Here is a 25912-nt window from a genome sequence, read left to right as displayed (position 1 = left end):
TGCTGGGGGAGATATAGCTATCATGTATCACCGAAGTGTTTCTTGTATTACATGCTAATAAAAAACTGATGTAAATCGCAAATGGCATCAACTATTGAAGCCACATTTATTATGTACAGTTTCAATGAATAATCGACTTTGTGTGGTAGAATGTAATGCATAAATGTATGTTTAACGTCGTAGCAGTGTAGCTATATTTTACCGTCTTGGTGCCATGTTCCAAAAAATCACGTTCCTGGTATAGTTCATTATATCTGAGTTTGAGTATTACGAGCTGTTGAACCAATTTCTGAGTGGTTATAACAGTGTAAGGCTTGATGTGCAGTGACATTTTTCATTTGTTATAGCATGTTTCTGTCCTGTTGTTTATGCCATATTGCTACGTCGCAGTATGTTCTCTCGCAAACCTACTTTTACCGGAAATCGTACCCCAATGTTTACCATCACGAAAAAGCAGTTAATCTCGTTGTCACTTTTAGCATAGACAAATGACGCATTGGCGTGTATCAACTGGCACACTAAAGTGCGAGTCTTTTTCTGATTCACGTGTTTATCTAACTAGCCGGTGTGAACCCACATATAATCCCGGTCTCAATATTATTAAAGCCACTCACGTAGACACGTGACTTGGGACGGGACCAGACGTCTCTATATTGAACGTTTGTTGGCAAAATTTCAACAAAACAGGGCGAGTGGAAACAAGTTCAAAAAGAATAAGAACGGTCGCCTTCAATCACAAGCAACATATCAAATGCCCTTAGCTACAGTTTCTTAACTTGTTACGAACCGTGGACAGACTACCTGGCCAGTTTGCTGAAATATGTGAACCTTGTAACATACCCAGAGAAACCAGCAATTATATTGTGTAATATCTCGTTTGCAGCATTGCACAAGCATTTGCAAACAAACCCGTTACCAGATGTTCTTGAGTAAAGTGATTCATGCAACATCCTGTTTACCACATAAGATGTTCTCCTATGCTTATGTCACACTACATCTTTTTTCTCGTATTATATTAACCCAAGTGATGTATAACGGCACGTGACTAAACCAACCAATAAGCTTCCGATAATCCAAGTATAAATAGTCTATCTTTGATCTTCGATTCGGTGACAAGACACCGCTATTATTACTGAGACTCTACAAGCTATTCGCCGGCTTGGGATTTATTCCCACAGCCTGATAATAAACTGTTTATTGTTAATAAACTGTTTCACAAACAGCAGTGAAAGTTTTTAATGCATTTCTACGGCAAATGTCAAAAGTAAGTTCAACCTAAGAGTAAAAGGTCGCAAGAACAAAAAATATTGGCAACTACGCACAATGCACGAGAACCCAACGTCAGAAAGAAAATTTCTTGTCACCAAGCAACGGGCACAGCAGCAGACAGTTTACAGCTGACGCTGATTTGGACAAACCTTGAAGCAAGTTAAACTTTCAATACTCGCACTGCTTTCCACAGTGTAGAAAAGGTTCTTCGCCTAAAAATCTTTACCAAGGGTACGCAAGTAGAAGCAAATATTGCACGGGGCACTCAAACCACAGCATACAAAATTTATTTCGGTTCGGAAACCTCAAAACGAGGCTTTATTTTTTGTCAATGTTCATAAATTGTATCGGAGCCGCTCACTTGGGCTGCGCTTCGTTTGGTGGCGCTCTTTGCACCATCGCCTACTTCTAACAAAAGATTGTTCGCGATTGTGACGTCGCTGATGTTGTCGTGTGGGCCGACGTCATCATCCGCTCGGCTGTCAACAGCAACAAGGTTGTCGACTGAGGGCGCTCTCATTGACCGTTCTCTGCAGACAAAAAAACGTTTTGATCAAATTTATCACGAATCCAATCACGTGACATTTGCGAACGAACTGAACAACTACTTCGAACCACAACCTTTTTTAAAGCAGAGTTGTTGTAATTATTGCATCAATTCCATCCGTCAGTTTAAACAAGCAGTGATTCTAACTCAGCAACTCGTCACAAGTTACCACAAAAAAACGAACTGTCGCTATTTGACCAGTCTATACCGACTAAACCATCCCGTCACCGCAAATATCAACATTTACCTTGCTGGAGTGGTAAGATTAGTCGGTGTTACCACGGTACTCCCGCTCTTCCTTCTTTTCCGCGCCACCTCGTCACCCCTCGAGGAAACTGGGGAAGAATCCTCTTTGTCCAAGGGACGAACGTGCGACACCAGAATGGTTTTGTTGCCACGCTGTTCAAAGGGATCGACCACAGAAAGCTGCTGCGGGGCCGCCAATGGGCCACAAGACGCCTGCGCCACGTCGTCATTGATAAATTTACACGCTTGGCCAACGATCACGATGCTATTGAGCACTTTGAGGAGGACTAAACTGTGGAAAAAACAATATACACAGATTTTACGCGATGGAATCGTTGAGTGAGGTTGGCAAGGTTATGTTGCATGATACGAAGCTGTTAACACGCACAACTGCACCTTGTTTCACTCTAAAGAATTTATATCCTTAAAAGGGTATTGACATAAGCATCTTGGGAGTAACATGTCAAGGACTTAACAACTTACGCCAAATATCCGACGCCTATGACCAGCGCTCCCGTAGTTCCGTGAAAATCTATCGAGATCCTTGTCACGTGAAAAATCTGAACAAAAAGCGCAACAGAAATTACTACAAAGTGTAGCAACATAGTAGCTAATTAGTGCATCAAATAGTTGAAGTAGAACACATGCCAAACAAGCAATTTCGCATAAAAATGTTAACAGCATAGTGAAGCTAAAATGTTGTAACCCGTTGGACAGCAAGGATAGGTAATCATCAAAGAATAATTTATCTGATCCAAATAAATCGGAATTAACTAACGGACACATTCCCAACGTCAAATTGATTTGTTAATTGTTGAAAAGGTGTGGGTATAGGCTACGTTATACACATACAACTTGTCAAAAACAAAACGTAAAACCACAGCATTTCAACTTAGCCCTCAACCGGGTTTAACCAGGTTCAACTCACCAAGACAGCTAATGGCAAGGGAATAAATCCTAGTCTTCTCGAAACAAGATCACAGTGGTCAGAAATTGATCCCATTTGACGACTTGTCGCCACATCATATGCAAATGTTGCGCGATATTCCTTGTACGACTCGATAGGTATATGGTTAAACTTGAGTACGAAGGCGTGCTTGAACCAGTCCACTTGGAATAACACCGTTTGATTATATAACCAGAAGTGTTACTTTGAGATAAGATCTGGCAAATTTATATATACTTAAAACCGTGACCATTTTTACAGTAAGGACCAAATGTGAAAGTTTGGAGTCGCGTAAGAAATACCAAATATTAAAGCGTTAAGTAGACAAATCAAACCACAAGAACGCTATAAAGTTACATAAAGCAATTTAATGTAATAGGTTTTTGTTGATAAGCAATTTACGGCATAACAATACTCGAAAACATTGATGATTTTGATTTTTAGTTTAACGAGAGCCATACGAATGATCATTGATCCATTCAGCTATATTTGAATGATCACAGTTGAAATCACTGCTTTAGCCATATTTAATTCAGAAAACAAATAAAAACACCCCACATACTTTTGAATAAAAACCTAAAACAACATGGATTGAGACATTTTTCACTCACCCACATATTCTGATGCAATTAGAGCAAATATATTTGGCAAAAGCTCCATGCAATGTTCATAATTCCATGAATACTGCTGCATATTGCGTAAAAGCACAATAAACATAAGCACGAAGTAATGGAACCTTTCTCTAATGTCGGAACATGATATCTGAAGCAAATACAATTTATTTAGGTATATACTAATTGCACTATTACATGCAATTCAATCTGGTGCACAAAGATGAAAATTTGATGAAAGTTACCTGAAAAAGATTATTTTTGTCGTACTTTTTGAAAACAGTTCCTTTGATTTCCACAAAGTTGTTTGCCATCATTATGGTGAGAAGTACTTTGTTGTATGAATTAAATGCAACATTTAGTGTTGTGGCTTGAAACAATACCAGTATGGCGTGCATGACTGTCATGACAAAAGTTAAGAAAAAAGCTTACATATTTTTACACTACATAACATACTAGGTATGCCCCATATCCTTAAACACAAAGAATTGCTTGTAGGTTTATAGATGTAGACAGGTACCATTTGGCTACCCCCCAAAATTAAACTTCTTGTTGTGCCACAATACAGTCATTTACTACATGTTACAAAGTGGTTTCAAAAATTTTTGCGATATTTGTTGTTTTCAAAAATTTTCTCTGCAGTCTGCCAAAGTAATTAATTAACTGAATTGTTATTAAATCAAGCCACAAATCTTACAATTAACCATAAAGCAAGGATACAGACATAAATGACAGCAAGTATTAAGTGAAGCAGCAGTTTGAAGCTTTCTTTTATACTACTACTTGATTCGGTGGCAGTCAAAAACAATGCATCTAAAATATCTTGACCAAATGATGAAAACAAGCGATCTGCTACCTGCAAATAAAATATTTAACTGCTTTAATAACACAAAGCTATAATAGATCAAGTGATGACAACAAAAGAAGGCATTTTGCATTATATATATTTTTTTTTAATAAGTTCAACTTAATGTTACTGATGCTGCCAAGCATATTATATTGCTGAAAACTGCCCTTCTGTTCTACTTACTTCTAACATATTGAAAATAATGTACAATTTCATCAAGGTTTGTGCTCGCACTAGGTGGTAGATAAACGATGTATCGATGTAGGAGATAACATAGGCACATGACACAAATATTATGCCCTTCAGCAAATCACATTTCTGTGCCGGGTCAAGAACAGACCTCCTATAAAAATATTTAATTGAATATTCATTTTTCTATTTGCAAATCATGTTAAGATATCTTTATGTTGGTTACCTTCGTAACCAGCAACACGGAGCTGATAGGAGTCGGAGAAGTGCAAGTAAAATTCGGAGTGGTAAGAATGTGAAAACATACAAAAACACATCAAGACAGAGAAAAAGTCCATAAATCATCATCTGAAAACAAGTTATCATTAACACCACATTAGTGCTTCACTGCAAATGTTATTTGTCATCAAACAGTCCAACACAAGTTAGTAAAAGAAACAAATGCAACTAAGCAGCTAAAATTCAAACAGTAAGTTTCATTCAAAAAAGAATGGCTGACACCCAAAATGAACACAATTAACTTCCACACAAATAACAGTAGCTAAACTACCTTTTTATAACACAACACAAATTCACAACAATGAATATCAACTACTAGGTTTCTCCACACTGCAATATGTTTATGAGGTTTCTCATTATCTACCTTTTCAATTTCTCTAGGTTGTTTCAAAAATGTGTAAACTCGCTCTCTCCTTTCAGTATATCTTTCATTGTTTTCATCCATGAAGTAGCCATGAGTTAGCTCTTGTGTAAAATACTGCAGGAATGATATACCTGAAAATATTTCTTGTTTTAAAATATAGGCTTTTGAATAATCCTCTAAACGCATTACCTGGCTTGCGGGAAGCTTCAGTTGACATTTTTAGAGCACAAATTATTGATAGTTTAATGTTATAAGAAACTTAAGTCACAAGCATATTCGAGTCAATGTGCAACTTTTCTTAAGTGTCATGAAACGAAACACACAAATAGTATTACGAATGATATAATTCAAAAATTAAAGCAAATATGACGAATGTCATTGCTACATGCTTCATATTTTCATGTTTTGATCAACTTGAACTACATTTCTTTTATGATTATGACGATGTCTTAAATGACTCCTATTGGCAATTAAAATAATTCCACTACGTGGCGCTAAAAAGCTCTGATTACCCAAAAGAGGAACTGCTTGAGGGGATTTCCCCCTGGTCTTGGCGCTGAAGTTGAAGGAAGATATTCGAACTACATTATCTCTGTTAAAACAAGAATATAAAGAGTAAACGTATGTCGCACACTTTCTCTACAGTATTACCAACTAGTTTCAGTTTTGTACGCAATCGAAAAAGAATTTAATATTCAAACACTACTAGGCTTATAGGCTACGATGCTGCATCGCATCATTTACACTTAAATATGATTTCTTCATAAAATTGCATCTGAAATTGACATTGCGCTTGAAATATATTTCAGCAAAAATGTATCTTTCGGCTGTTAGTTACAACTGGTATGAACCCATTGATTTTTCCATCGACACTTCATTTGTTATTGAAGTCGTGGCACTGGCATGTGTTGCATTTATCTACCTCACATTCTTGAAAACTAAAAATCATACCCTGCTGGAAGTGAACACTGTGGTAAATGATGTATATTTGTAATTTTTTTATTGTGTAACTAAGTTTACTCGGTGGTGTAACAGTTATGTTTTGTTTTACAAATTTATATCTGTGAAAACTGCCTTGGGAGCTTTTTTTATTTTGTATTTATTGTCTGTCGAACCAACGAAATGGATTAATTTGTGCTTGGATACCTTTTTTTATTTGAAACTTTAAATGTAATGGTAAATTATAATAGGATGCCCCCACTACTTCTCGGAGAAGGAAGTCAAAACAGTCAAAAAAAAGGACCAAAAAGGCAGAAAGCAAAAAAGTTCATAATAATGTTGATGGCAACTTGTCTAAAGTAGAAGTGAAAAAAGGTATTTGATAACCATAAATGGCCATGATTATATAGTGTTATTACAGTGTTTTACACATGTAGGTAACAAACCAAAGAAGACCAAAAGAAAGCAAAGTAATAATAGGTATTTGGATGATGGGAAAGGTCAGTTTGTGTTATTAAGCTGCAAAAGTGTACAAAAACAACTTCATGTTTTTATTGTTTCAGCCATTCATGTAATTGGTGAAAGTTATAATGTCAATGATGAGGATATAGACAATGGATGGATTCAGGTAAAAAATTTGTGATGTTATAAAAGTTTTGCTAATGTTAACTGAACAGTAAGTTTTGATTTCACAAAATCTTTCTGATGAAGAATAAGAAAAGGAAATAAACAGGTATATCTTTTTTATTTTAGATATAAATATAGCCCAATGAATGTTCCCACAAATTGGTAATAATCTAAATTCAAGTCCTCATATATAATACGTGGCTTTAAATTATAGGTAACTTCAAGGTCACGCAGACAAAAATCCCCCAAGCGCGCAGTTTCAAAGCTCACCAGTTCTGAGGTAAAAATGATTTTATTTGCTTGATACAGTGTTAATTTTTCTACTTGAAATTATTTGTATGTTGTAATGAAAGCAACAAACTTTTGTCCGTTTTCTCCAGAGTGTGGCTCATCCCTCTGTACTTCCTAGAGACAAACCAGCAGTGCAAGGTAGTGAAAAAGTAAGTAAAAAAGTGCTTTTTTATTTGGAAAACTACAACGGTTTTGCATGTGTGTAGGAGGCTGTGCAGGCAAGTGAAATTCGGAAGCCCACTGAACAACTGCTTCCTGAGTCATTAAAGGAAGCTATGGGTGGACACAAACACCTTAGGTTGTCCCAACGGTCCCTCGATCGACTGTCAAAGACGAGCTCTGGTTACATTTCCGATAACGAAAGTTCACCAGCACCCGATCGTTGTCCAACGGCACCACCTCGCAAGTTAAAGAAACAAAAGCGAGTCTTGGAAACTAAGGAAGCACAAAAGCAGCCACTTTTTTCACCGCTTAGCGAAGAAAATGGAACTTCGCACAATGGCGAATCCAGTGCTCTAAAGAGGGTGGTTCCTCAGGGTGCACTGTCACATTACCAGGATTTGGATACTGATGGTGGAACGATCAACTTCTACGGCTGCGAGTTAAACTTTCCCTCAAAATCGCTGACTGAGCCGACAAGGATATATCTGGACAGGTGGAACAGGCCAGAGGTATGTTATTTTCACAATAAAGCATTCAGCCGTAATCACTTTCGTAGTCGGGGCTTCAACGGAATGGTTGTTTTGATTATGTTGTAAACCAGGGATGGTCATCATCCTTTAGTTTTCCGTGCGCTAGTTGATTTTTTCAGACGCGCTACAACTTTTATAAAAATACGCTGCATATCAGTATAAATTACAATTCCGCTTTGGGCACTTAATTAAAGTTCTATTGACATCACATAGGTCTATGACGTCATCGACATCACTATTCCTGTACAGTGCGCATTGAATTCAGCAAATAGGTTTTGTTTGTGTTAGGTTGAGGACGGTGGCGGCTTGGTAATATCCCCGACTATTCAGTGCGAGCCATCAAGTTTGTTGTTCAAACACCCAGTCCATTTTACATTGCCAGTGTGTTACATGCCAGGGGAGAGGGAGGTCAAAGTGCTGGTATGTAAAACTGTAAATGATACTGTTCATGCAATAAAGGGTAAATTATTTATGTGTGAATTTAACAAGCATCCTTTTTATGAGTGCATTGTTTGCTGTCGACTGTGGTACAAAAGAAATGACGTAAAGAGAATTTGCTTGGGTGCAAAAATGCGCCATAAAGTTAATAAGTTTTTAAACTGGGTCCGAAGTAGACGAATTTCCGGAATAATCGAGGTATACTGTAATTTACACAGATTGAAGTGAGTTATGACAACGTGAATTGGGAGACTCTATGTGTTCGTCGTCTCGCTCCGGGCAGCAAACGGACTCTAGAATTTGACAGCAATCACTTCTGCAGGTTCGATAATGAGATAACCGAACTTTGCAAATGCTCATGTTTTATTGTTCATTTATCTTTGTCGAGCGCTGTGTGTTGTTACATGGACTCCAGAACGTTCTTGCGCAAAAACGCAAATATTTTAGTGAATTTTATGATACATCTTTAACTAACTGGAGTCGCTCGTTGTGCTAATGTACCGCTTCATTGTTTAAGTACTCGAGGGCGACAAAACCTTTGTAATGCCGTAACGTTACCTGTGACGTGTTCCAGACTTCGGGCTCGAGTGGCTGCTAGCGATGCGGAACAGTTGCTTAAATACGTGGTTTCGGTCGGGTTCGTGAAACGGGACTGGTCGTGTTCTGATCCTCCACTATACAATCTACTGTGGTGTATTCACGATGACGATCAAGCTCTTACCAGCAAGCTTCGCGAGGAAATGAAAAACGATGATACTTATTGCTACGATCGCGTTTTGGATCCAGACACGATTCACGTCGTGTAAGTTACATGCAAATCCACTGGCAATTGAAGTGATTTCGGTGTGGCGGATATAAGATATTTAAACAGAAAATGCTGGTGACAAATTTGTTGTTTCCAGGCTAATTTGTTAAAGCGCTCGTTAGCACCCTGAAAAGTCTAATGTGCTGATCTGTCATTTTTCAGTGCGGTTAATGAGCTTCAGCCCTAACAATAGTAATGTCCGATTGCATTTCCTTCATATTTTACTGGAAACTGAAACAAATATGGGCTATCCAAAATAACTCACAAAGAGTGATTGACGATCATCGTTAGTGCGAAATAGCTTTGAATAAGCAGCACAGAAACTGACGATGCCGTTATGGTGAAATTAATATTTCTGTAAAATTTTGAATAAAAGTTCGCACTGGCGCTGATCGTCCATCACGTTTGTGCCACTTCGAATACCTGACAAGATAGGATAGATCCGTCGCTACCATCTAACAAATAGACTGGTTCTTGCTGTCTGAATGACACTTTTCTCTCAAATATAGGTTATGGTGCTATTATACATGTACACATACAATATTCAGACAAATTTCAGTAATCTTTTGGATTTACAGGGCTGGCAAGGACTTGAAGCTCAGCATCCGATGCGGCTCGCTGTCAATCCGTCCCAAATCAAAAATTGCTGTTAAAGAGATAGATTGGCGTCACCAAATTAATCGCAAAAGCAGATTCCAGCTTCGAAAGCCGACCATGCAAGAACAGCAGAATGACTTTACTCTTGCTTTTGAAATTGAAACCGCACTAGGCGATGACACAAAAGATTCCAAGCTTTCGGAGGAGGTAAATTTTACATGGAAGAAATCACTCTTACCCAGAAGCAATTCAAAAGTCCATGTACAAAACATAAACGTCCAGGACTCGGGTTTAGGAATAAACATCGACACCCAAAGATCGATTGCAACCAGCGGAGCTACGACCAGTCCAGAGCCAGTGGGTGATGAACATGGATTTTTTCCAGCCGAAGACAGATCCTTCGCCTCCCACAGCAGGCAGCCATCGAGTTCGTACACAGATCATCGCCTTGAATCCCCCATTCCAGCTCTTTATCCCCACGATAACCTAGAAAAATCGTCATTTACTCCAAATGGCAACATTAATACCCTCCCTCTTAAGAGCAGTACACCCAAAAAGAAACCAAAGAAATCTGAAAAAGTGTTCAAGGATAAAAGGTCTCCGGACTGTGATGAGGAGCCAGCTACGTCCTCATCAGCATCTTTATACCATCCCACAGACAGCGAGAAAGAAGGGACAAACGAAAAGTTTCAAACCTTCAAGAAGTTTTTAAATTCTTTTAAACGGAAAGACAACAAACGTGATAAAAAACGCAAAAAAGGGAAACAGTCTCTGGATACAGAGATCTAATGACAAAGTTTCACAAACTGTTTTTTTTCGTGCGCGATGCCAGTCGGACCATTTGACTTCTGGGCTTTGTTTTCTTCAACCATCTGTACACTTGTTAGCTAATACACATTCGCATTTTATTCTTGACACCTTTTGCTGACAACTGTACATTTTGCTTGTTACGTGCCTTCACAACTCCATATCAGGTAAACGCTCAGGTTGATAATTCCGTGCCTTAAACCAAGAGGTTTAGGATCTTTTTATTACATTCTTTGTTTGCCATCCTTGTCTCCATTCTAACTAGCTGTTGCAAAATTTCCTATGTAGTTCAAGCCAATTTTCATCATGTACCATTTGGTTTGTCGACTGTGGCTTGTGTATATATATGCACTTTCTGTACGTTGCTTTGATCAAAGTACCAAAAAATCGCCCGTTATTAACCGCTTGCTAATGTATTGTTGAAGCCTTGTGGGTTCGTCCACTTTTTGATCAAGTTAATTTACGCGTTCTTCTGCAGGAACATATATCGAATTGCAAGTGACGTTTTTTTTGCTGTTCAAAGTGTCTTGTCAAGTTGTAGCAAATGTGTGTTTACCCCAAGTTAATTTGGTTATATTTCTGACAAAAATGATCATGCAGTGACGAGGTATTTCTTTAAAGTTTCACAGTCCTTAATTGTTCCGTAAGTTGGTATCAAATGTAACTTAAAGTCACACGTTCCTCTGTAGTGGGCAACAAGCAACATTTCTACAGAAACCGACCTCTAACATTTCTTCCTGCTCAAATGAATTATCCGAATTTAATCGAACTATATAATCACCGCTATTCAAAATAACAAGACCTGTTTAAATGTTGCAGACAGCACACCGGCTCTTTAGTTATGAGCAATTATGCACTGTATCGTTGAAATTATTCATTTTCTAAGACTTTTTTATGCATTTTATATTGCATGTTCTAGTGATATATAAGCTTCTTGCAAGTGAATTGTTCTGGTGAATTGCTTTAAAAATTAATAAAAACTCGCGCAACTTTAACCAGAACAGGGAAGTCCCTCGCGCCGAGTCTTTTTCGGAATAGACAGGTTCGTCTTTATTGAACAGACCGCACAGCGATAAAACAGGCAGAAAAAAAATACGATGTGCAAGAAAAAAATAAGCGAAGAAGGACAGGAGCCCTCAGCATAGAAGTTTGTTAGGAAAGAGCAGCGACAATTGTACAAGAAAAGACCTTGACACCTTTAAATATAAAATGGTTTGTGTGTTCGGAAATATTAATTTGGTTTCGACGTTTCTTCACTTACTTATAAGATAAACCACTTTCAGTACAGGCTGTATTTGTGCAAGTGGATTACAAGGTCACGGTGGCACGTTCGATGCCCTGAGTACCCGATATAAAAGAAATCCTTGAACAGACGCATGGGAAAAATCGAATGTACACACAAAGCTGCCCCGTACAAATATGTCCGCGTTTTTAACTCGTAAGCCCTGAAATCAACGGGACTGGTTAGTCAGTAAGCGATCCAACACACTTAGAATGCAAAACAGCGATCGCATTGGAAAAGTTGGGCGATATATCATTGCACACATGCAAGTGTATGTAGCGCCACGCTGCGGAGCGCTCTCCGCGACGTGTTGTCACACTAGAGGTCGACAAAGTGTTTTTGTTCGTATTTACGCCCCTCCACTTTTTACAAGGTGTCTGCTGTTCATTTCAACGTGTATAAGGCCAGCAACGAGAGACTGGAAGCCAGCGTTGTAGTCGATTGCGACACCGTTGAAGTACCAATCACTTGCCACGTCACTGTACCTGGAACACAACGAATGTGAGGGGGGTCGGAAAGTTATTTCGATGTGGAAAATATGTTTGTTTGTATTTTTTGATCTTTTTAGATTTTGTTCATATAAAGAAAAAATGATGCCTCTAATTCTACCGGATTGGTTTTTAAGTACGCTCAATAGCTCAACATTATTAAAAACTTTAAAATAACTTAAGTATGTGTTTTACACCAGACAACTCGTAAAGTCGGATGGCCTGCATGATATCCCGAGGCAACAACCCAGCATATATTTACATCAGGTGCGGTTGATTTTGACTGCATTTTTTCCCCGTCATATAACACCTGGTGCAAAACTTGCTACGTTACCTTCCAAACTGGCTCGGTCCCGACACGAGTGCACCGTAGAGCGTGTGTTCGTTCCGTAGCTTCGCCAAGTTGTAGATGACGCTTCTCGAACAGAACTTTGGAGGACTTGGGCACGTGCTGCATGCACAAACAAGCGATTAGCCGCTGCTTACACGCATTTAGTGACGATCGACCCTGAGGCCTGTTCGGGCGTTGTCTGAAGGTCAAGTTGTTGTGGTCGCACCACAAGCATGGGTCGCGTGTTGTAGGCGTGTTGGCCAAAACTAGCAGTTTGCGGTTGAAAATATGATATATAAGTTGTTACACGAGCCAGCATGGCTTTTTGCTGTCAGGTTGAAGTGGTTTTACAATACGAGCTCGTTAACTGTGTCACTATTCAGACAAAAACTTCAAATGTTCATTTCACAATGATCATGATTTATAGATCTTAATTTTGGACAATGTGGTGTATACATGCAAATATGATTATTTACCCTTATAACTAAAATATCAAAACAACATGTTTTTCCTGAGAGGTTAAATAGCTACCTTGCACTTACAAGGAATTAACTCTAACTTGGTCAACATCAAGGAAATACTTAAAGTGGGTGATGTTCATTTTCACGTACCTTCCCCTGTGGTGGGGTTTCATGGGGGCGTCCGGTCCAAAGCCAACCACGAAACCAGTTCCACTATCACCGAGCAGAACATTGAGTTGACTGCGAGCAAACTCGACGTACGTGTTGACTTTCTCGGCTGGAGCAAAGTTCGACGCTTGTAGTGCCAAAAAGGCAACGTTGGCTATAGTTAAAACGGTGGAATTAGAAAATACATGAAAAGTATGAAAAACTACAACTTTAATCGATTGAAATGTTTGAAAATGCGACCAATCAATACATTCAATAGAGAAATACATAAGTACAGTGCCACAAAAATACAACATTATAAAGCCAAACATATAAGTCAAAGTTTAAATCAAAACTATCACCACCCGATATTTACCAGAAATACCCACGACGAGTTTCAAACAAAACACATTTAGGCACCTGCGTGCATGTTTGGTCCACGTACATCCAACCAGACCATCCCATTGTTGAGTTTATAAGCCGACGTCAGAAGCCAGTTTAGAAATGATCCTGTATCTTGCTTATATATCTCCTTGCCCGTTATCTTCGCCAGCATCACCTGTAGAGAGAGTTTATTTTCGGTAAAAATGTTAGGAAAAGATAGTTCGTTGTGCAAAAGCGCCACAAATCTTCTAATGTCGAGATAACGTTCTGTGTCGTTTATGGCAAGCTGAGATATTTTATTTTTTGTAATTACTTTCGGGACAGAAAGATCAAAATCCGTTTTGCAAACTCTTGAAATGCACAATACAATGCGTGTAGAAATAAAAAATCTTGTTTCAAAACAAAGTAATTTAATTTAACCTTGGAAGAAGGTTAACAATGGCCAAAACCGTGCGTTTGAGCAAGTAGTTTCAGCTTTGTGTGTTCAACAATTGTTGTTTTTGGTTTGTACAAAGGAAGCTCCTGAATATTGGCAATTCATACCATTACTCCGGGTGTCTTGTTTTCCCAGTAAAACAGCTCAGTCTCGTCCTCGCTTTGAATTGTCAAGGACGATGCGTAGATGCCCTCAGCTGTTCGCAAGTAACTCGCTTCTCCAGTTGCCTTGTGCATCCAAACTGCAGCCCAGGCCTGTAATGCAAAAAAGTATGTCAAAACCTAAGGTTTAGGAATAAAACGCAAGGGAAAGGGATATGTTATAATACAACGTGTTAATAGTTTGGTATTGGGCTTCTGGCGGACGCTGCACTGGCTAATGTAAAGCAATATTATTGAATCAAAATTGTTTTCGAAAAGATCGTTATGATTGATCTAGTAAAGTTAATATTGATTCAATCATGATGTGACAAGTTTATATGCCATATATTGACCAACAGCGGCCCCAAAACGTTCTGTGTAAGATTTGAAACCGTGATTCCAGTTCCCCACAGTTACATTCAGATTAAAGTTGAGATTCGTCTCGATACAATGGTTTAGTGAAAAACCACTACCAAGACGAATACAAGTGCCACGACCAAACAGACACATACTTTAGGAATAGCAAGTGCCACCAACGTAGATTTCAAGCGACCCAAAGACACGAAAGGACTGTGGCTGTACAGGTGCCATAACGGATCCTCGATTTCTCGCATTCCGAGCTTTAACCTCTCTGCCGGAGTCCAATGCGGCACGACGTAAACAAGCGGATAAAAACTGCTGGTCTCGTGGCCTACGCGATTTGGAAATCCCGAACGCACAAGCCTCGGTTGAGGTAATGACAGGTCGGAACTCGGAAAGGTCAAGCATTGACAACCCGGAACGAAGTTGACCAAACGCTGACGAAGCAAACAAATAGTTTCTTGTTTTCTTCCTTATGTTCCAGCATGCTGATTTGAAAGGGACTTTTCATGTAAAAGCTTCAACATGGATTTGTGGGTGACGTTCTGTTTTCTCGTTAACAAGGTGTGTTTGATGAAATTTTTATTTGTCTATTACGCCTTGGGGCAGACGTGTCTTTACAGGCGGGTTTGCTCGAGAACGCGCGTCTCGGCCACATTCGTTATATGTACCGCGACGTACTGGCATTTTTGGCCACAGAAATGTGTTTTGGGTTTTCGTCAAAATCGCGAACGTCATTCTGACATGTGAGAGAAGGTCACTGTAATGTCGTCACGTCAGCACTATATCATGTGAATCACAAATACGCAACTCTACTCGTCTTTACATTACCCGCACCCGCATGGAACAATAAGATTATAACAAGGCAGCAAACGTCGCTCTGGCGTTCCGATGGTTAAACATAATTTGCACCTTTCTTTGTCACGACTGCAATATTCCAAGTGCAAATACATGTAAAGGACGACAACGCACCTTAAAACGGCGATTTCCTTACTCATGCTAAACATGCTACCTCCTTTTAAAAGTAATTAAAAATGCAGTCGGGCTATCAAATATTATAGCGGCAAAATTCAATTATATGTGTTTATCAACAGTAGAAATGTTCTACCTAAACGATAATAGCGAGGCTTCAGTAGCTTCTTGAAGTTAAGTTTAGTTCAATACATTATGAATATGTTTTTACCAGTTCGTCATCAACCGAATTCCACGAGTAGTAATCGGTGAAACGCTTTGGAATCAAGGAGCTGTATCCACCCTTGAAATCCCGCGCGAAGTTAAAGAGCGTCCGGGCATGTTCCAAACACGTCCTCGCCAATTCGGGGTCTGTCAATATGAAAACATTTTAACATCAACTTTAAACGAAATTCTTTCAAAATTTCGATGGTTTTCCATACCCCACCCGACGAGTTGCGACAAAGCTATTTCGTTTGAACTGATAAATCTTCAAGATGATAAAAAACTGGAGGTGGGTAAAGGAGGATGAGAATAGTTTACCACTTCTGGGTTGGTTTTCAAAGGGGTTTACTATATTTGTGACCCTCTTGACAAAATAAACTCGAGAAAATCTTCATCCAAGATGTATCAATTTATTCGTCTTTTGTCGCAGATCGTTTTACACACAAGCATGCCTGGCGAGAGGTGGTATGTACACACCAATATTTGGTTTTATAGTAAGAATTTTCTACCGCAAAGATACAGTTCCATGTGATCCCCCCAAAATGCAAAGAATTCCTATTAGGGCCCTGCTTGTCATCACAACTACGAATCAATGCCAGAATAAAAAATATATCAACTGGTGCAAATCAAATCACGTTATTTGCTCAAATAATATACAACATAAATAAACAATTTATACAGAGCATAAATTAACATACAGGCACCAATAAAACCTCAAGAGTTTATAGTGTCTTAACCATTTAACCAATCAAGTTATCCAGAGCTGGACGCGCCACTGGAAATCCGTAAAAATGGCGACAGACGCTAAACCAGGTATATTCAGGCATTGGCATTCCTTTCGTTAAAACCACATTTTTAGCCTAGGGTCATATGACGTAACTGGAAAGCTTGTTTTCCGCATTTGCGCTTGTTTTTGCTTCAGATTTGTGGATTCAATCGTTATACAACGGGATTAAGTGGGTGCATTGGACACGTGAGGTTTTGGACGCATATCATAGACATGACTCAGAAGGCAAAACATGTTTTTTTTTCGGAACACATGATGCATTTTCATGGAGAAAGTATTACCAAGTACTTCTAGCAATCAATTTTTATTTTGGAAAGGTCGTCAACAAACTCTGTTCATAATTCAATGATTGAAGTGTTAGATTAATGAAGATTTATAAAGATTAATGATAGAAGTGTTACATATTGCGTTATGTAAGACAATCAAACCCTATTCTTTGGTATATTCTCCAGTTAAACTTCTAGTTGAAAGAGCGCACCTGTTCGATTGAAGAGAATATTGCAAGCGGCGAGAGAAGCGGCAACTTCCGCGGCTGCGTCACTTCCGGGATTGTTTTCGTCCGCGACGTAAACAGTGCGAGTTGATGGTTTCGAGTTTTCTGGTCTCACCCATCCCTGCCGTGGTGTCTTGTAATCACCGACCTGTACAGAGGGGACTGTGTGAAATAGGAATATATTTCTGCTGTCTATTTATCTTGTAAACAGGCAGACATGATATTTCCTAAAGGTTCCGGCCCTCAATATCACAAAATGGTCTGAGAAAGGGAACATTAAGTGTTTTTTTTTCTTTGATATGAAACCAGCCACTCGACATCAATAATTATGTCCACCACTCGACATAAATAATTTACTGGGCAAGGAACGTTTTCCGTTAATTCAAAAAGGATTCGATGCATTCAATAACCACTGCCACCATACCTGCACAACGAGCCTGTGATGATCCAAGTGACATTTAAGCAGATATTCCACCGCCCAACGGATCTGCGCGAGAAGGTTGCTGCTTTCGCCCGACGCTTCGTACGCGTCCCAATAGTCGATCGCTCCCCACGCGAGCAAAGTTGTGACGTGGGCGATAATCATCGTCGTCTTCACATTTCCCGCACCTGCACAGAACGCAAAGTTTTTTTATGTCATGACGCGGTTGAATGTAAGCCTGCTGAGCAGGTTTCTGCATACATGAAATGAACTTGTCTTCCAAACATCAAATGCCCTTGTGGTAATCTCTAAAAGCTTCAGACCCCTTCACCAAGAATAGCACAGTGTATAGCGCCCAACAGCGACAATATCACCGAACCAATTTGAAAGCCACGATCCGGTCTCTGCGAACTAAGATCTTTGTACGATTGCGCACGTTGATAAAGTCGTCATGTGCGCCTACAGTTTGTACATGTACGCATGAATGTACTAATAAGACATGCACATACAGGCTTAAGTAGCTATTATTGAAGTTTCAGCTCCAAGAGATTTGTTATTACACTTAATGCTCTCAAATCACACATATGACCATGCAGTTGCATTAATTGAATACAAAAATGGACAACAAAGTTACGAAGGCTTTGAAAGATTGCATTGTAAAGCCGAAGTTTTCTGGAAAAGATTAGTTAGTGGTACTTCCTGAGTAAAGCACCTAAGCTATGTGGATAAAAACATGCGTGGGGCATTTATCATCGGCTAGCTACATATTTGTGCTGAATACAGCGGGTTAGTTTGTTTCTACGGCAACGCTGCAGACTTAACAACGCCTAAAACCGTGATATGCGGTTGCTAAATTCGCCCGCACAGACGTCCCACAATATCACATAATCTGTGTTCGAAGACAACTCGTACGGCGAGATGCTGGGTGACATAAACAGATCAACCGGCATGAAGTTGAAATCCCCACCAACCCATGCTGTGCTTGTAACGATCAGACGCGGAAATTAGGTGCAATTTGTGCATTTGAAATATATTTCCAGGCTGATTGCGTTAGGTCAAGTTTAGGAAAAACTTACTTTAAAGATATAAAAATATCAGTGTTATTTCCTTTGTCTAAAACAAACCATTATTAACTGGAAGTTAAATGAAACACTGTCCCACAAAGGCCTATTTGATTCAGCTACACCCAAGCCACTATTACTATACAAAGTGCCTGTTATAACATCCCCATTGGTAGTGGGACGGATCCATAAAGACAAATGACACACGACAATCTATGTAATGCCAACTAATCCAAAAAGAATTGAACGTTGAAAAAAAGTCCGTAAACGTACAGTTGTAACGTTGGAAATAAATAAGGAAGATCGTATTTAAGCTAGAAAGGTTTCAATAGTTGCGGCAAGCTCGGTTGTTCTAGTAACATCTCATTTGCATGCAAGCCGACAGGAATGTGCTTTGTAGCGGAACCTGGAATTAATCCAAGCGGGTGGCAATTGTAGGTTACCAAGTGGGCGCACTTTGTGGAGAGACTTAAGCCGGGCGCTGGTCATAGGCCAACAAAGTGTCCACTTTCTCAAAATCTAAGTTTTTGAGAATAATTGCGGGTGGCGAAAAGCTGTGAAAATTCGCAAGCGCAGCGCGAACTCCGTCACGTTACAACGTAAGTTTTCCCATTTGAAAAGTAGCGGTTTTGGCGTCGTCGGAATTTACCGACAAAAAACATTTACAGTAGGTACCGCGTCCCCTTAGGCGCCGGTGCCTCTAATTGCTCTGAGGTATAAAGACCGCAAGATAACGAACCCCATAACAAACATAAAACACCGCAACGACGTGTTCCCTTCAAACCAGGCCAAACGAAAGATCCAGCCCGTTCTCTGTTTGCCCAGAGCCACAAGCTTACCATTGTACCAGCCTCCGGTGAGATCTGTGTTTATTGGGCATCCGTCTTGAAGGTCTGAGTCTCCCCTCCAAGGCACACGGTTTGCTTCTGGCAGCTTACCCGATCGCTGTGCCTCGTAGAAAAGTATCGACTTGTGCAGCACCTCGTTGTAGTCAAATTCCGATTCTGTGTCACGAAATGTTGTCGTGTATAAAGAGGTTGTTGTATTTACTTAGATTTTATGCAAAATATACGTGATATTTTGAATTTTGTCAAGAACATTCAAGTTATAGAAACTATTTCCGACCAACATGTTCTTATAATGGATACTTGATTCTGAACCCTGACAAAACGACGCAGTTTACTGTTTTTTTGTAAAAGTGTAAGAAAGTATACGTTAAGATTTAGCAAAGTTTCCAATAAAGTATGTAATACTAAAATTGTAGCACATCCCAGTTAAAAACGTTGGCAATTTATCTTGACAGAAAATTCATCATAACAACGCTGTCAACATCGAAATAATCGGAGAAAATTGGTCGAAACACTCACGCCTGGATTCAGATCGGATCCAGTTTGGTTCGGTTTCTCCCCCACTTGTCGGTACGCCGTTCGGAGCCAACGGGTCACAGCGTCCAGGTTCGACTGTTGCGGGGTTATCATTTTGTGGATCATCTCTGCTGATTTGTAAGTCACGTTGTTCCCCTAAAACAGCCTGTCTACTTTCCTCCTCGTGGTTGATGTTGGTTCCTTCGTTTCCAATGTATTCTGGAACTAAAGTCCCCACTTCTGACCTGAAAAAACAAAAATGTTCTCGAGTTTATATGATGACATCACAACTGAAAGGGACATTGCCACAAACGACATTCAGTATGGCAATCGATTTGTGTTAAGTGAATCCTTGAGTGATATGTTGTTAATTGTGCCTTTGGTAATGTAACCTTTTTAAATAATAAAAAGAAAGTCACAGCAAACCGTGTGTCTTTTGTTATTTAAACTTACTCGTCTGTTATCCAGGCTTCCGTCAGCCTTGATTCCTGGGTGTCAGAGGGAAGCATCAACCCCTCCTGCCATTCTTTAGGTTCTAGTTCAGAGCATTTACCAAATAACTTTGATTCGCCGCGAATAAACGTGACGTCTTTGTCCGGAAATACACCTTGTAGACTCTCAGTCACGCTCTGAATGCAAAAGATTTTTTTTAATTACTTTTCTTAATCAATTGTGCAAAGTGGTTTGCATGTTATTGTTTTGAATTGTAATTGCTAACAAAAACCTAGACAGGTTTATCACTTGGGACAATAGATCTATCCCATACTCAAATAGTCGAACATAACGCAATAGCGGTAAACTTAATAAATTTACCTGGCCCGAGTACAGATTCACATTGTAATGCTGATTGATGAAGCAGAACTCTTGGTGGCTCTTTGATACGGCAAGGAATCGTACATTATATGTCTCCACCGATTTCACAGGGACAGTAAAAGTCACACAGAAGGCCCAGCCTCCAAATATATCTTGTGGAAGGGCAGGAACGTTGGCAGTTGCACTAAAACCTCCCGGGTAAACGCTATGTATCTTCACCGTACCGTTATAGATTGGACAACCGTACACCGAGCTATCAACCGCCCTCATAGGCCGGTATAAAAGTCCATTTTCGTCCACCCAACTGTCACCCACCACAGGTGTGTTCGTTGGGTTTGTAATTTCCATTCCACTGCGTCCAATGGGGGGCGTGAATGCCCCAGGCCCAGCTGCGTCCACAATTGCGGGATTTTGAGTGCCAACATGTCCTCTCGGGTCAACTCTATCCTGTGTACCTGCATGAGCAGCGGATCCTGATTCTGCTGCGTCATCGAAACTATCCCTCGTGGCCACAATCAGCCTTTGTGTGTTTTCTGCCGTTGTGGCAACTGTTCGAATAGTTGTCGTTTCGGTACTGGTCTGAAGTGAAGTCGTGGCCCTTTCTGTGGTGGAAATTGTGGTGGTGAGAGTGGTTTGTGCGATGGTGCTTGGGTTTGTGCTGACGATTGCTACTGTTTTTGTTGGCTTTGGTTTTGTACGGGTGAATTTTTTCGTAGTAGGAACAGGGTTGACTTTTTTAGTTGGCTCCACGTAATACTTCTTTCCAACACGTTTCGCACCTCCCTCTTCCGATTCCTCTGCCTCTTCCTCATTCGATGCCGAAGGCCGAGGTACGTTTGACTTCTTGGGCGTCGACGGTCTCTTAGCGTAAACTTTCACGTTTGAAGAAGCACTTCGCGCTCGCGGTTTGACGTAACCTCCAGCAATGTACGATCTCGGAAACTCTTCCTCCTCTTCTTCTTCCTCTTCTTCCTCCTCTTCCTCATCGTCGAATGCAATCACTCTTTGCCTTTGGGGAGTCCACACACGCTTCAATACAGTTTTCGCCCTGTTCGACCCGCGTGACAGGCATTTGGGAGTAGCTCTTGGTCTCCACTGACCCGTTGAAATGCTGCATGACTTGTACGCGCTACCTCCGCTCAGAACGTAGCCTTTCTGGCACATTACACGACACCGGTCCCTTCTAATTGTACATTGAATCTTGCCGTTTTGGGGGTGAACCAGCGGTCGGCATCCGGACTGCATTAACCTCTGGCCGGTGATTGTTCCTGCTCGAAATTGGTCAAAGTTATTTGTTTTATTTATCACAAAGAATTTTAGTGATTGGTAACCGGGGTTGGTAATTTTGTTCTACAAACCCAAATAAGGTATTTCTTTTCATTCTGTTTGAAGACTTACAAAACGATTCATACACGATCAACATGCCTGTCTGTTGGTGTACAGGTATAAACATACAAACATGTCACGCGATTATGTGTATCGCATAGTTTCTGCGTCGAATTAATAACGCAAAAAAGCTGGAATTAGTCCGCTAAATGTTTCTTTCAGTTACGACCAACTTAATAAATTCAAATTTCATCATTCATTTACAAACCTGCAATCAAACGCGAGTAGAATCGTATGTTTCTGGGCGATGCTGGGACTGGGTTATAGCGCAGGGAGTACACGCCCTTTCCATCTTCGTGGTTCAACCGGCGAAGGAATAAAACGTATTTGCCCAGAGGCTTTACCGGCGTGCAAATGGGAAAGGGGCCGAACTCGCCCAGTCTGGAAAAATACCTCAAATCAATATAAGTATTGAAAACAACATCAACTGAAACTTACGTAAGTTGATCACCGACCAAATGTCCCCCAGTTTTGTTCGAGAAGATGCCGACCACTCTGAATTTGGCCCGGAAACGACTTTTGGGGCTCGTCTGTGTGGTCGATAAAACTTGGCCCAGGACGACTACATCAGATCTGATGTGAAAAAACGTGATCATAAAACAATGCTTTTCACCCAAATTATATCAAACCAGGGACAAGCAAAACGTTGGCACCTCATGGAAAGGTTAATAACTTATCGTGTTTCTGGCCAAAGTGCATTCCGCACCTGTGGCTATGCCAGGGTTTTTAAACTGTTGCCGTATAAGGGCATCACTGCCGTCCATCGACGTACTACGTGTTTGAGGTTTAATGATGCCCTGGAAACCATGTGAAAGTTTGGCATAAACGGTGACGTGGTGAAGGGAGTTGTCTGTGCGAATCTGCGAAGTTGGGACAACGAGACGCGTGCTCGGCAATAAATACGTATTTACATGACGAAAACAAACGAGGAAAAACTACTACTAATATAAACGCAATGTGTTAAAAAAAAGCTATGTTAAAAAGCAGCATTGTTCTCCATTTCGGAAAGTCCCGAACAAGTAACTGAAGGAAGAAGTTAAATGGAGAATTATCGTCCCATCGATCTAATTCGTGACCGTACGGTGATCGGATTTCAAGACCAGAACAGACGTATACTTATCGACGAGGTTATCTCTTAAACACAATCTGAGGACTTCTATTTCAAAGCCTATCTCTGGGTTAGTAATGATATCCGATTGTTGTCACGCACTATAGGCAAGGTGATGTCTGTCTCAATATTTTGATACTAAACGACCTGCATGATTAAAAATGGTAGATTTTACTTCTCTTGTATCAAAGGTGAGTGCGATTTTTCCCACATTGGCTGCAAGTATACAGTTCCAAATTGTAAATTTCTTACACTAAACTCTCTGTACGCAAAACAAAATTAGGCAACAGCAGCTTTTGGAAATGTTGTTTTGTAGTAACTTTTGATTGTTTGTTTTAAATAGACAAAAATATACAAACTCGTCTTTTTTTATATATAACATATGCGGATTAATGGCAATTACAGAAATATCATCGGAAAACTTCAAGGCCAAAGATTAGACAGAAATACTCTGCAAATCGTTCGGGAGAAGCCAATTGTCGATCTTTCAATTCCTATCTGTAATTACCAAAGGGACAAATTGCTTCTGCTTCAGAATCCACTTCAGGTTAATTCTACTAATGGCGGTGGCTTCGTATTTGCGTCAAACCGCGGGTAAAGCTATGGTTCGGGTTCCTTCAAATTTGTTCGTAAATTGTTGTGCAGGTTTTAGGTGCAACCCGATAATGAATTAACATAAATAAAGACGTTTCGAACACAGTTGTGCTTATCCACAGTGCAAGGAACAACTGACATAATCATATCTGTCAACTTTACATTTCTGGCATGTATTTTTAAAATGTTGTAAATTTGACCGGCTAAAACATGTTATCACTGTGCAACACTTCGCCTTTACCGACCAAGCGAGCGCCGAAACCTCTATATCGTAAATCAACCGCCGACGTCAAAACCAATAACATTTTTTCACAGAACGGAGCAACGCGAGTATTAGCGTTTGTGCATTTTGGTCTTGCTGAGAAGCAAAAGCCGCTGCTTTCACCTTTAGCCTGGGCCTCGCGCTCTATACGTCGCATTGCAGTTCTCAACAAATTAAATATGACTATAATCGTTTTGTTTCCATGTAAGGTAAAGTCATTCGTCCCACTAATATGTCTCGCTTTGGCCAGGACAGGAATTCAACGCCGCGGGGTAAGAAGCCAAATCAACAAAATGATTTACGCCGACAACAGAAGCGCAGTGATGGAAGCATTTAATCAAAATCCAGTCACTCTCGGGACAAAAGTTCACCATCATTATGGTATTTTTTGGAAGACTAGCGATCGTGTTTAAAGTTCAAGTGCAACATCCAAGTAATCACTATCCCCAGGCGGATGCTGTAGCCGCAAATAAGGATTATTGCACCTGGCGAATTTATACAAGACCTCGAGCGGAACTGGGTAGTTTTAAATGCTACGCAGTTCCGAGTGATTCCGTCTGGTTCGCTGCAAATGTATCTTAATTCAGATAATCGTTTGGACCAAGGTAATTCGACCCGCACGCAACTGCGGAGTCAATAAACTCGCCTGACTTCAAAACTTTAATAACGCGGGTCGTACTTGAAGCTAATAGCAATCAATTTATGGCAACACGAAAGAAATAATAAGTAGGAAAATGAATATACAGCTATTTTCTCATTGTGTGCTGAGCGCCAATTGCTTGGTATCTCAATAAACTTTATGCTTTCTTTGCTTCGTGGAAAGTTTTACGGCGTGTTTAATTTCCATATATTGTAAAAGTAAATCGATGTAAGCAAACAGAAAAACCTCGGAGATCGATTGGGACTTTCCCTTTATAATTGATATTCATTTATCGCTCATTTACCCGAAAAGACAAAGTTCTTTACACAAGAAAAATATTCGCATACCTGGTCGCGAATTCACCAAACTTAATTTTCCGTTCGGGTATGACGCACGTTGACGCTTGTTGAATCACCACATGAATACAGAGAGCTGCCAAGATCGTCGTGAGATAGGAAGTGGACGACATACTCCGACATCCCGCGATGCAACTCGAAGTCCTGGTCATTTTGGGATTTGCGACAAGAGAGGATTAAATTTCACGAATCGCAGCCACTCAACACTTTTTGTCGTAACTGAAAAAAATACAAATACATGGGTAAAATGTTGGGTACATGATTGTTTTACAACTAGCGCTCACTTTCCTGCTGCACTAAAACAAAATCTATCCTATCTTTAATAACCATATGCAAACTGTTGTTATAGGGAACTGTTTTTTTTGTTGCAAATCATTTTATGACAACTCAAATCACCTCGACATACAACTAAAAATATTGTGACGCGTTAATTATTCGCATAAACTGCATGCGAAAATATAGTATCATACGATCTATTAAACTGACGATTACTATCCTGTGCCAACTAATATCTCAACATCCTGACAAAAAGTTAATTCTTAACCGTGTTCGAAAAAGCCTTTTGCGATTGCAACATCCACGAAAGTGCCCTTCGCCAAGTGACGACGCGCGCTTCGCAGAATCTCGATGTCTGAAAAACGCGATCTTGAGGGAGTGAAAAAGGTGCGGCGAATGCAAAAGGTCGCCTCGGCCGATGGTATTTGATAAAAGAAAAGAAAAACAGGCTTCGCTTCGTGTACTTTTACATGAAGGGACGACTTGAGTTTGTTGTGCATGTAAACGTATATAAATAATTGTACCTGAACGTGATGCTGTTAAGCTATTCATCGGCTGGAAGGGAATGGATGTGAAGACAAAAACATATTGTTGCCATACTTTGTATGAATCATGCCGTTCGGTACCGTTGTTCTTGTTAACGTACCTCTTT

The 25912-nt window shown here is 40.0% G+C and overlaps 3 protein-coding genes across 3 annotated transcripts; 1 reads left to right on the top strand and 2 right to left on the bottom strand.

Moving 5' to 3' along the window:
• Positions 1 to 1255: 1255 nt before the first annotated feature.
• Positions 1256 to 5606, bottom strand: LOC145887701 (transmembrane anterior posterior transformation protein 1 homolog). Its single transcript, XM_082978883.1, has 11 exons — positions 5488 to 5606; positions 5299 to 5429; positions 4882 to 5003; positions 4650 to 4809; positions 4340 to 4475; positions 3865 to 4019; positions 3620 to 3770; positions 2991 to 3172; positions 2546 to 2622; positions 2064 to 2354; positions 1256 to 1799 (listed from the first exon to the last, which is right to left on the bottom strand). The coding sequence occupies exons 1-11, from the start codon at positions 5513 to 5515 to the stop codon at positions 1598 to 1600; spliced, it is 1635 nt and encodes a 544-aa protein (XP_082835009.1). The 5' UTR covers positions 5516 to 5606; the 3' UTR covers positions 1256 to 1597.
• Positions 5607 to 5846: 240 nt separating this feature from the next.
• Positions 5847 to 11475, top strand: LOC145887700 (uncharacterized). The gene is made up of 12 exons (XM_082978882.1): positions 5847 to 5919; positions 6108 to 6271; positions 6489 to 6612; positions 6675 to 6737; positions 6801 to 6865; positions 7079 to 7144; positions 7245 to 7304; positions 7362 to 7826; positions 8136 to 8267; positions 8504 to 8607; positions 8860 to 9087; positions 9669 to 11475. Exons 2-12 carry the CDS (start codon positions 6113 to 6115, stop codon positions 10474 to 10476), a joined length of 2274 nt encoding a protein of 757 aa, XP_082835008.1. The 5' UTR covers positions 5847 to 5919; positions 6108 to 6112; the 3' UTR covers positions 10477 to 11475.
• A 50-nt stretch (positions 11476 to 11525) lies between these two features.
• LOC145896860 (uncharacterized) lies at positions 11526 to 25199 on the bottom strand. The gene is made up of 15 exons (XM_082985132.1): positions 24976 to 25199; positions 22463 to 22597; positions 22233 to 22405; positions 20639 to 21906; positions 20279 to 20454; positions 19829 to 20070; positions 19301 to 19465; positions 17404 to 17588; positions 16965 to 17127; positions 15707 to 15846; positions 14131 to 14277; positions 13624 to 13762; positions 13207 to 13378; positions 12599 to 12715; positions 11526 to 12261 (listed from the first exon to the last, which is right to left on the bottom strand). The coding sequence occupies exons 1-15, from the start codon at positions 25134 to 25136 to the stop codon at positions 12126 to 12128; spliced, it is 3519 nt and encodes a 1172-aa protein (XP_082841258.1). The 5' UTR covers positions 25137 to 25199; the 3' UTR covers positions 11526 to 12125.
• Positions 25200 to 25912: the final 713 nt, after the last annotated feature.

The sequence above is a fragment of the Ascidia mentula genome, chromosome 1 (genome assembly GCF_947561715.1).
Source record: "Ascidia mentula chromosome 1, kaAscMent1.1, whole genome shotgun sequence".
In the NCBI taxonomy this organism is placed as follows: Eukaryota; Metazoa; Chordata; class Ascidiacea; order Phlebobranchia; family Ascidiidae; genus Ascidia; species Ascidia mentula.
This window is presented reverse-complemented; position numbering and strand designations above follow the sequence as displayed.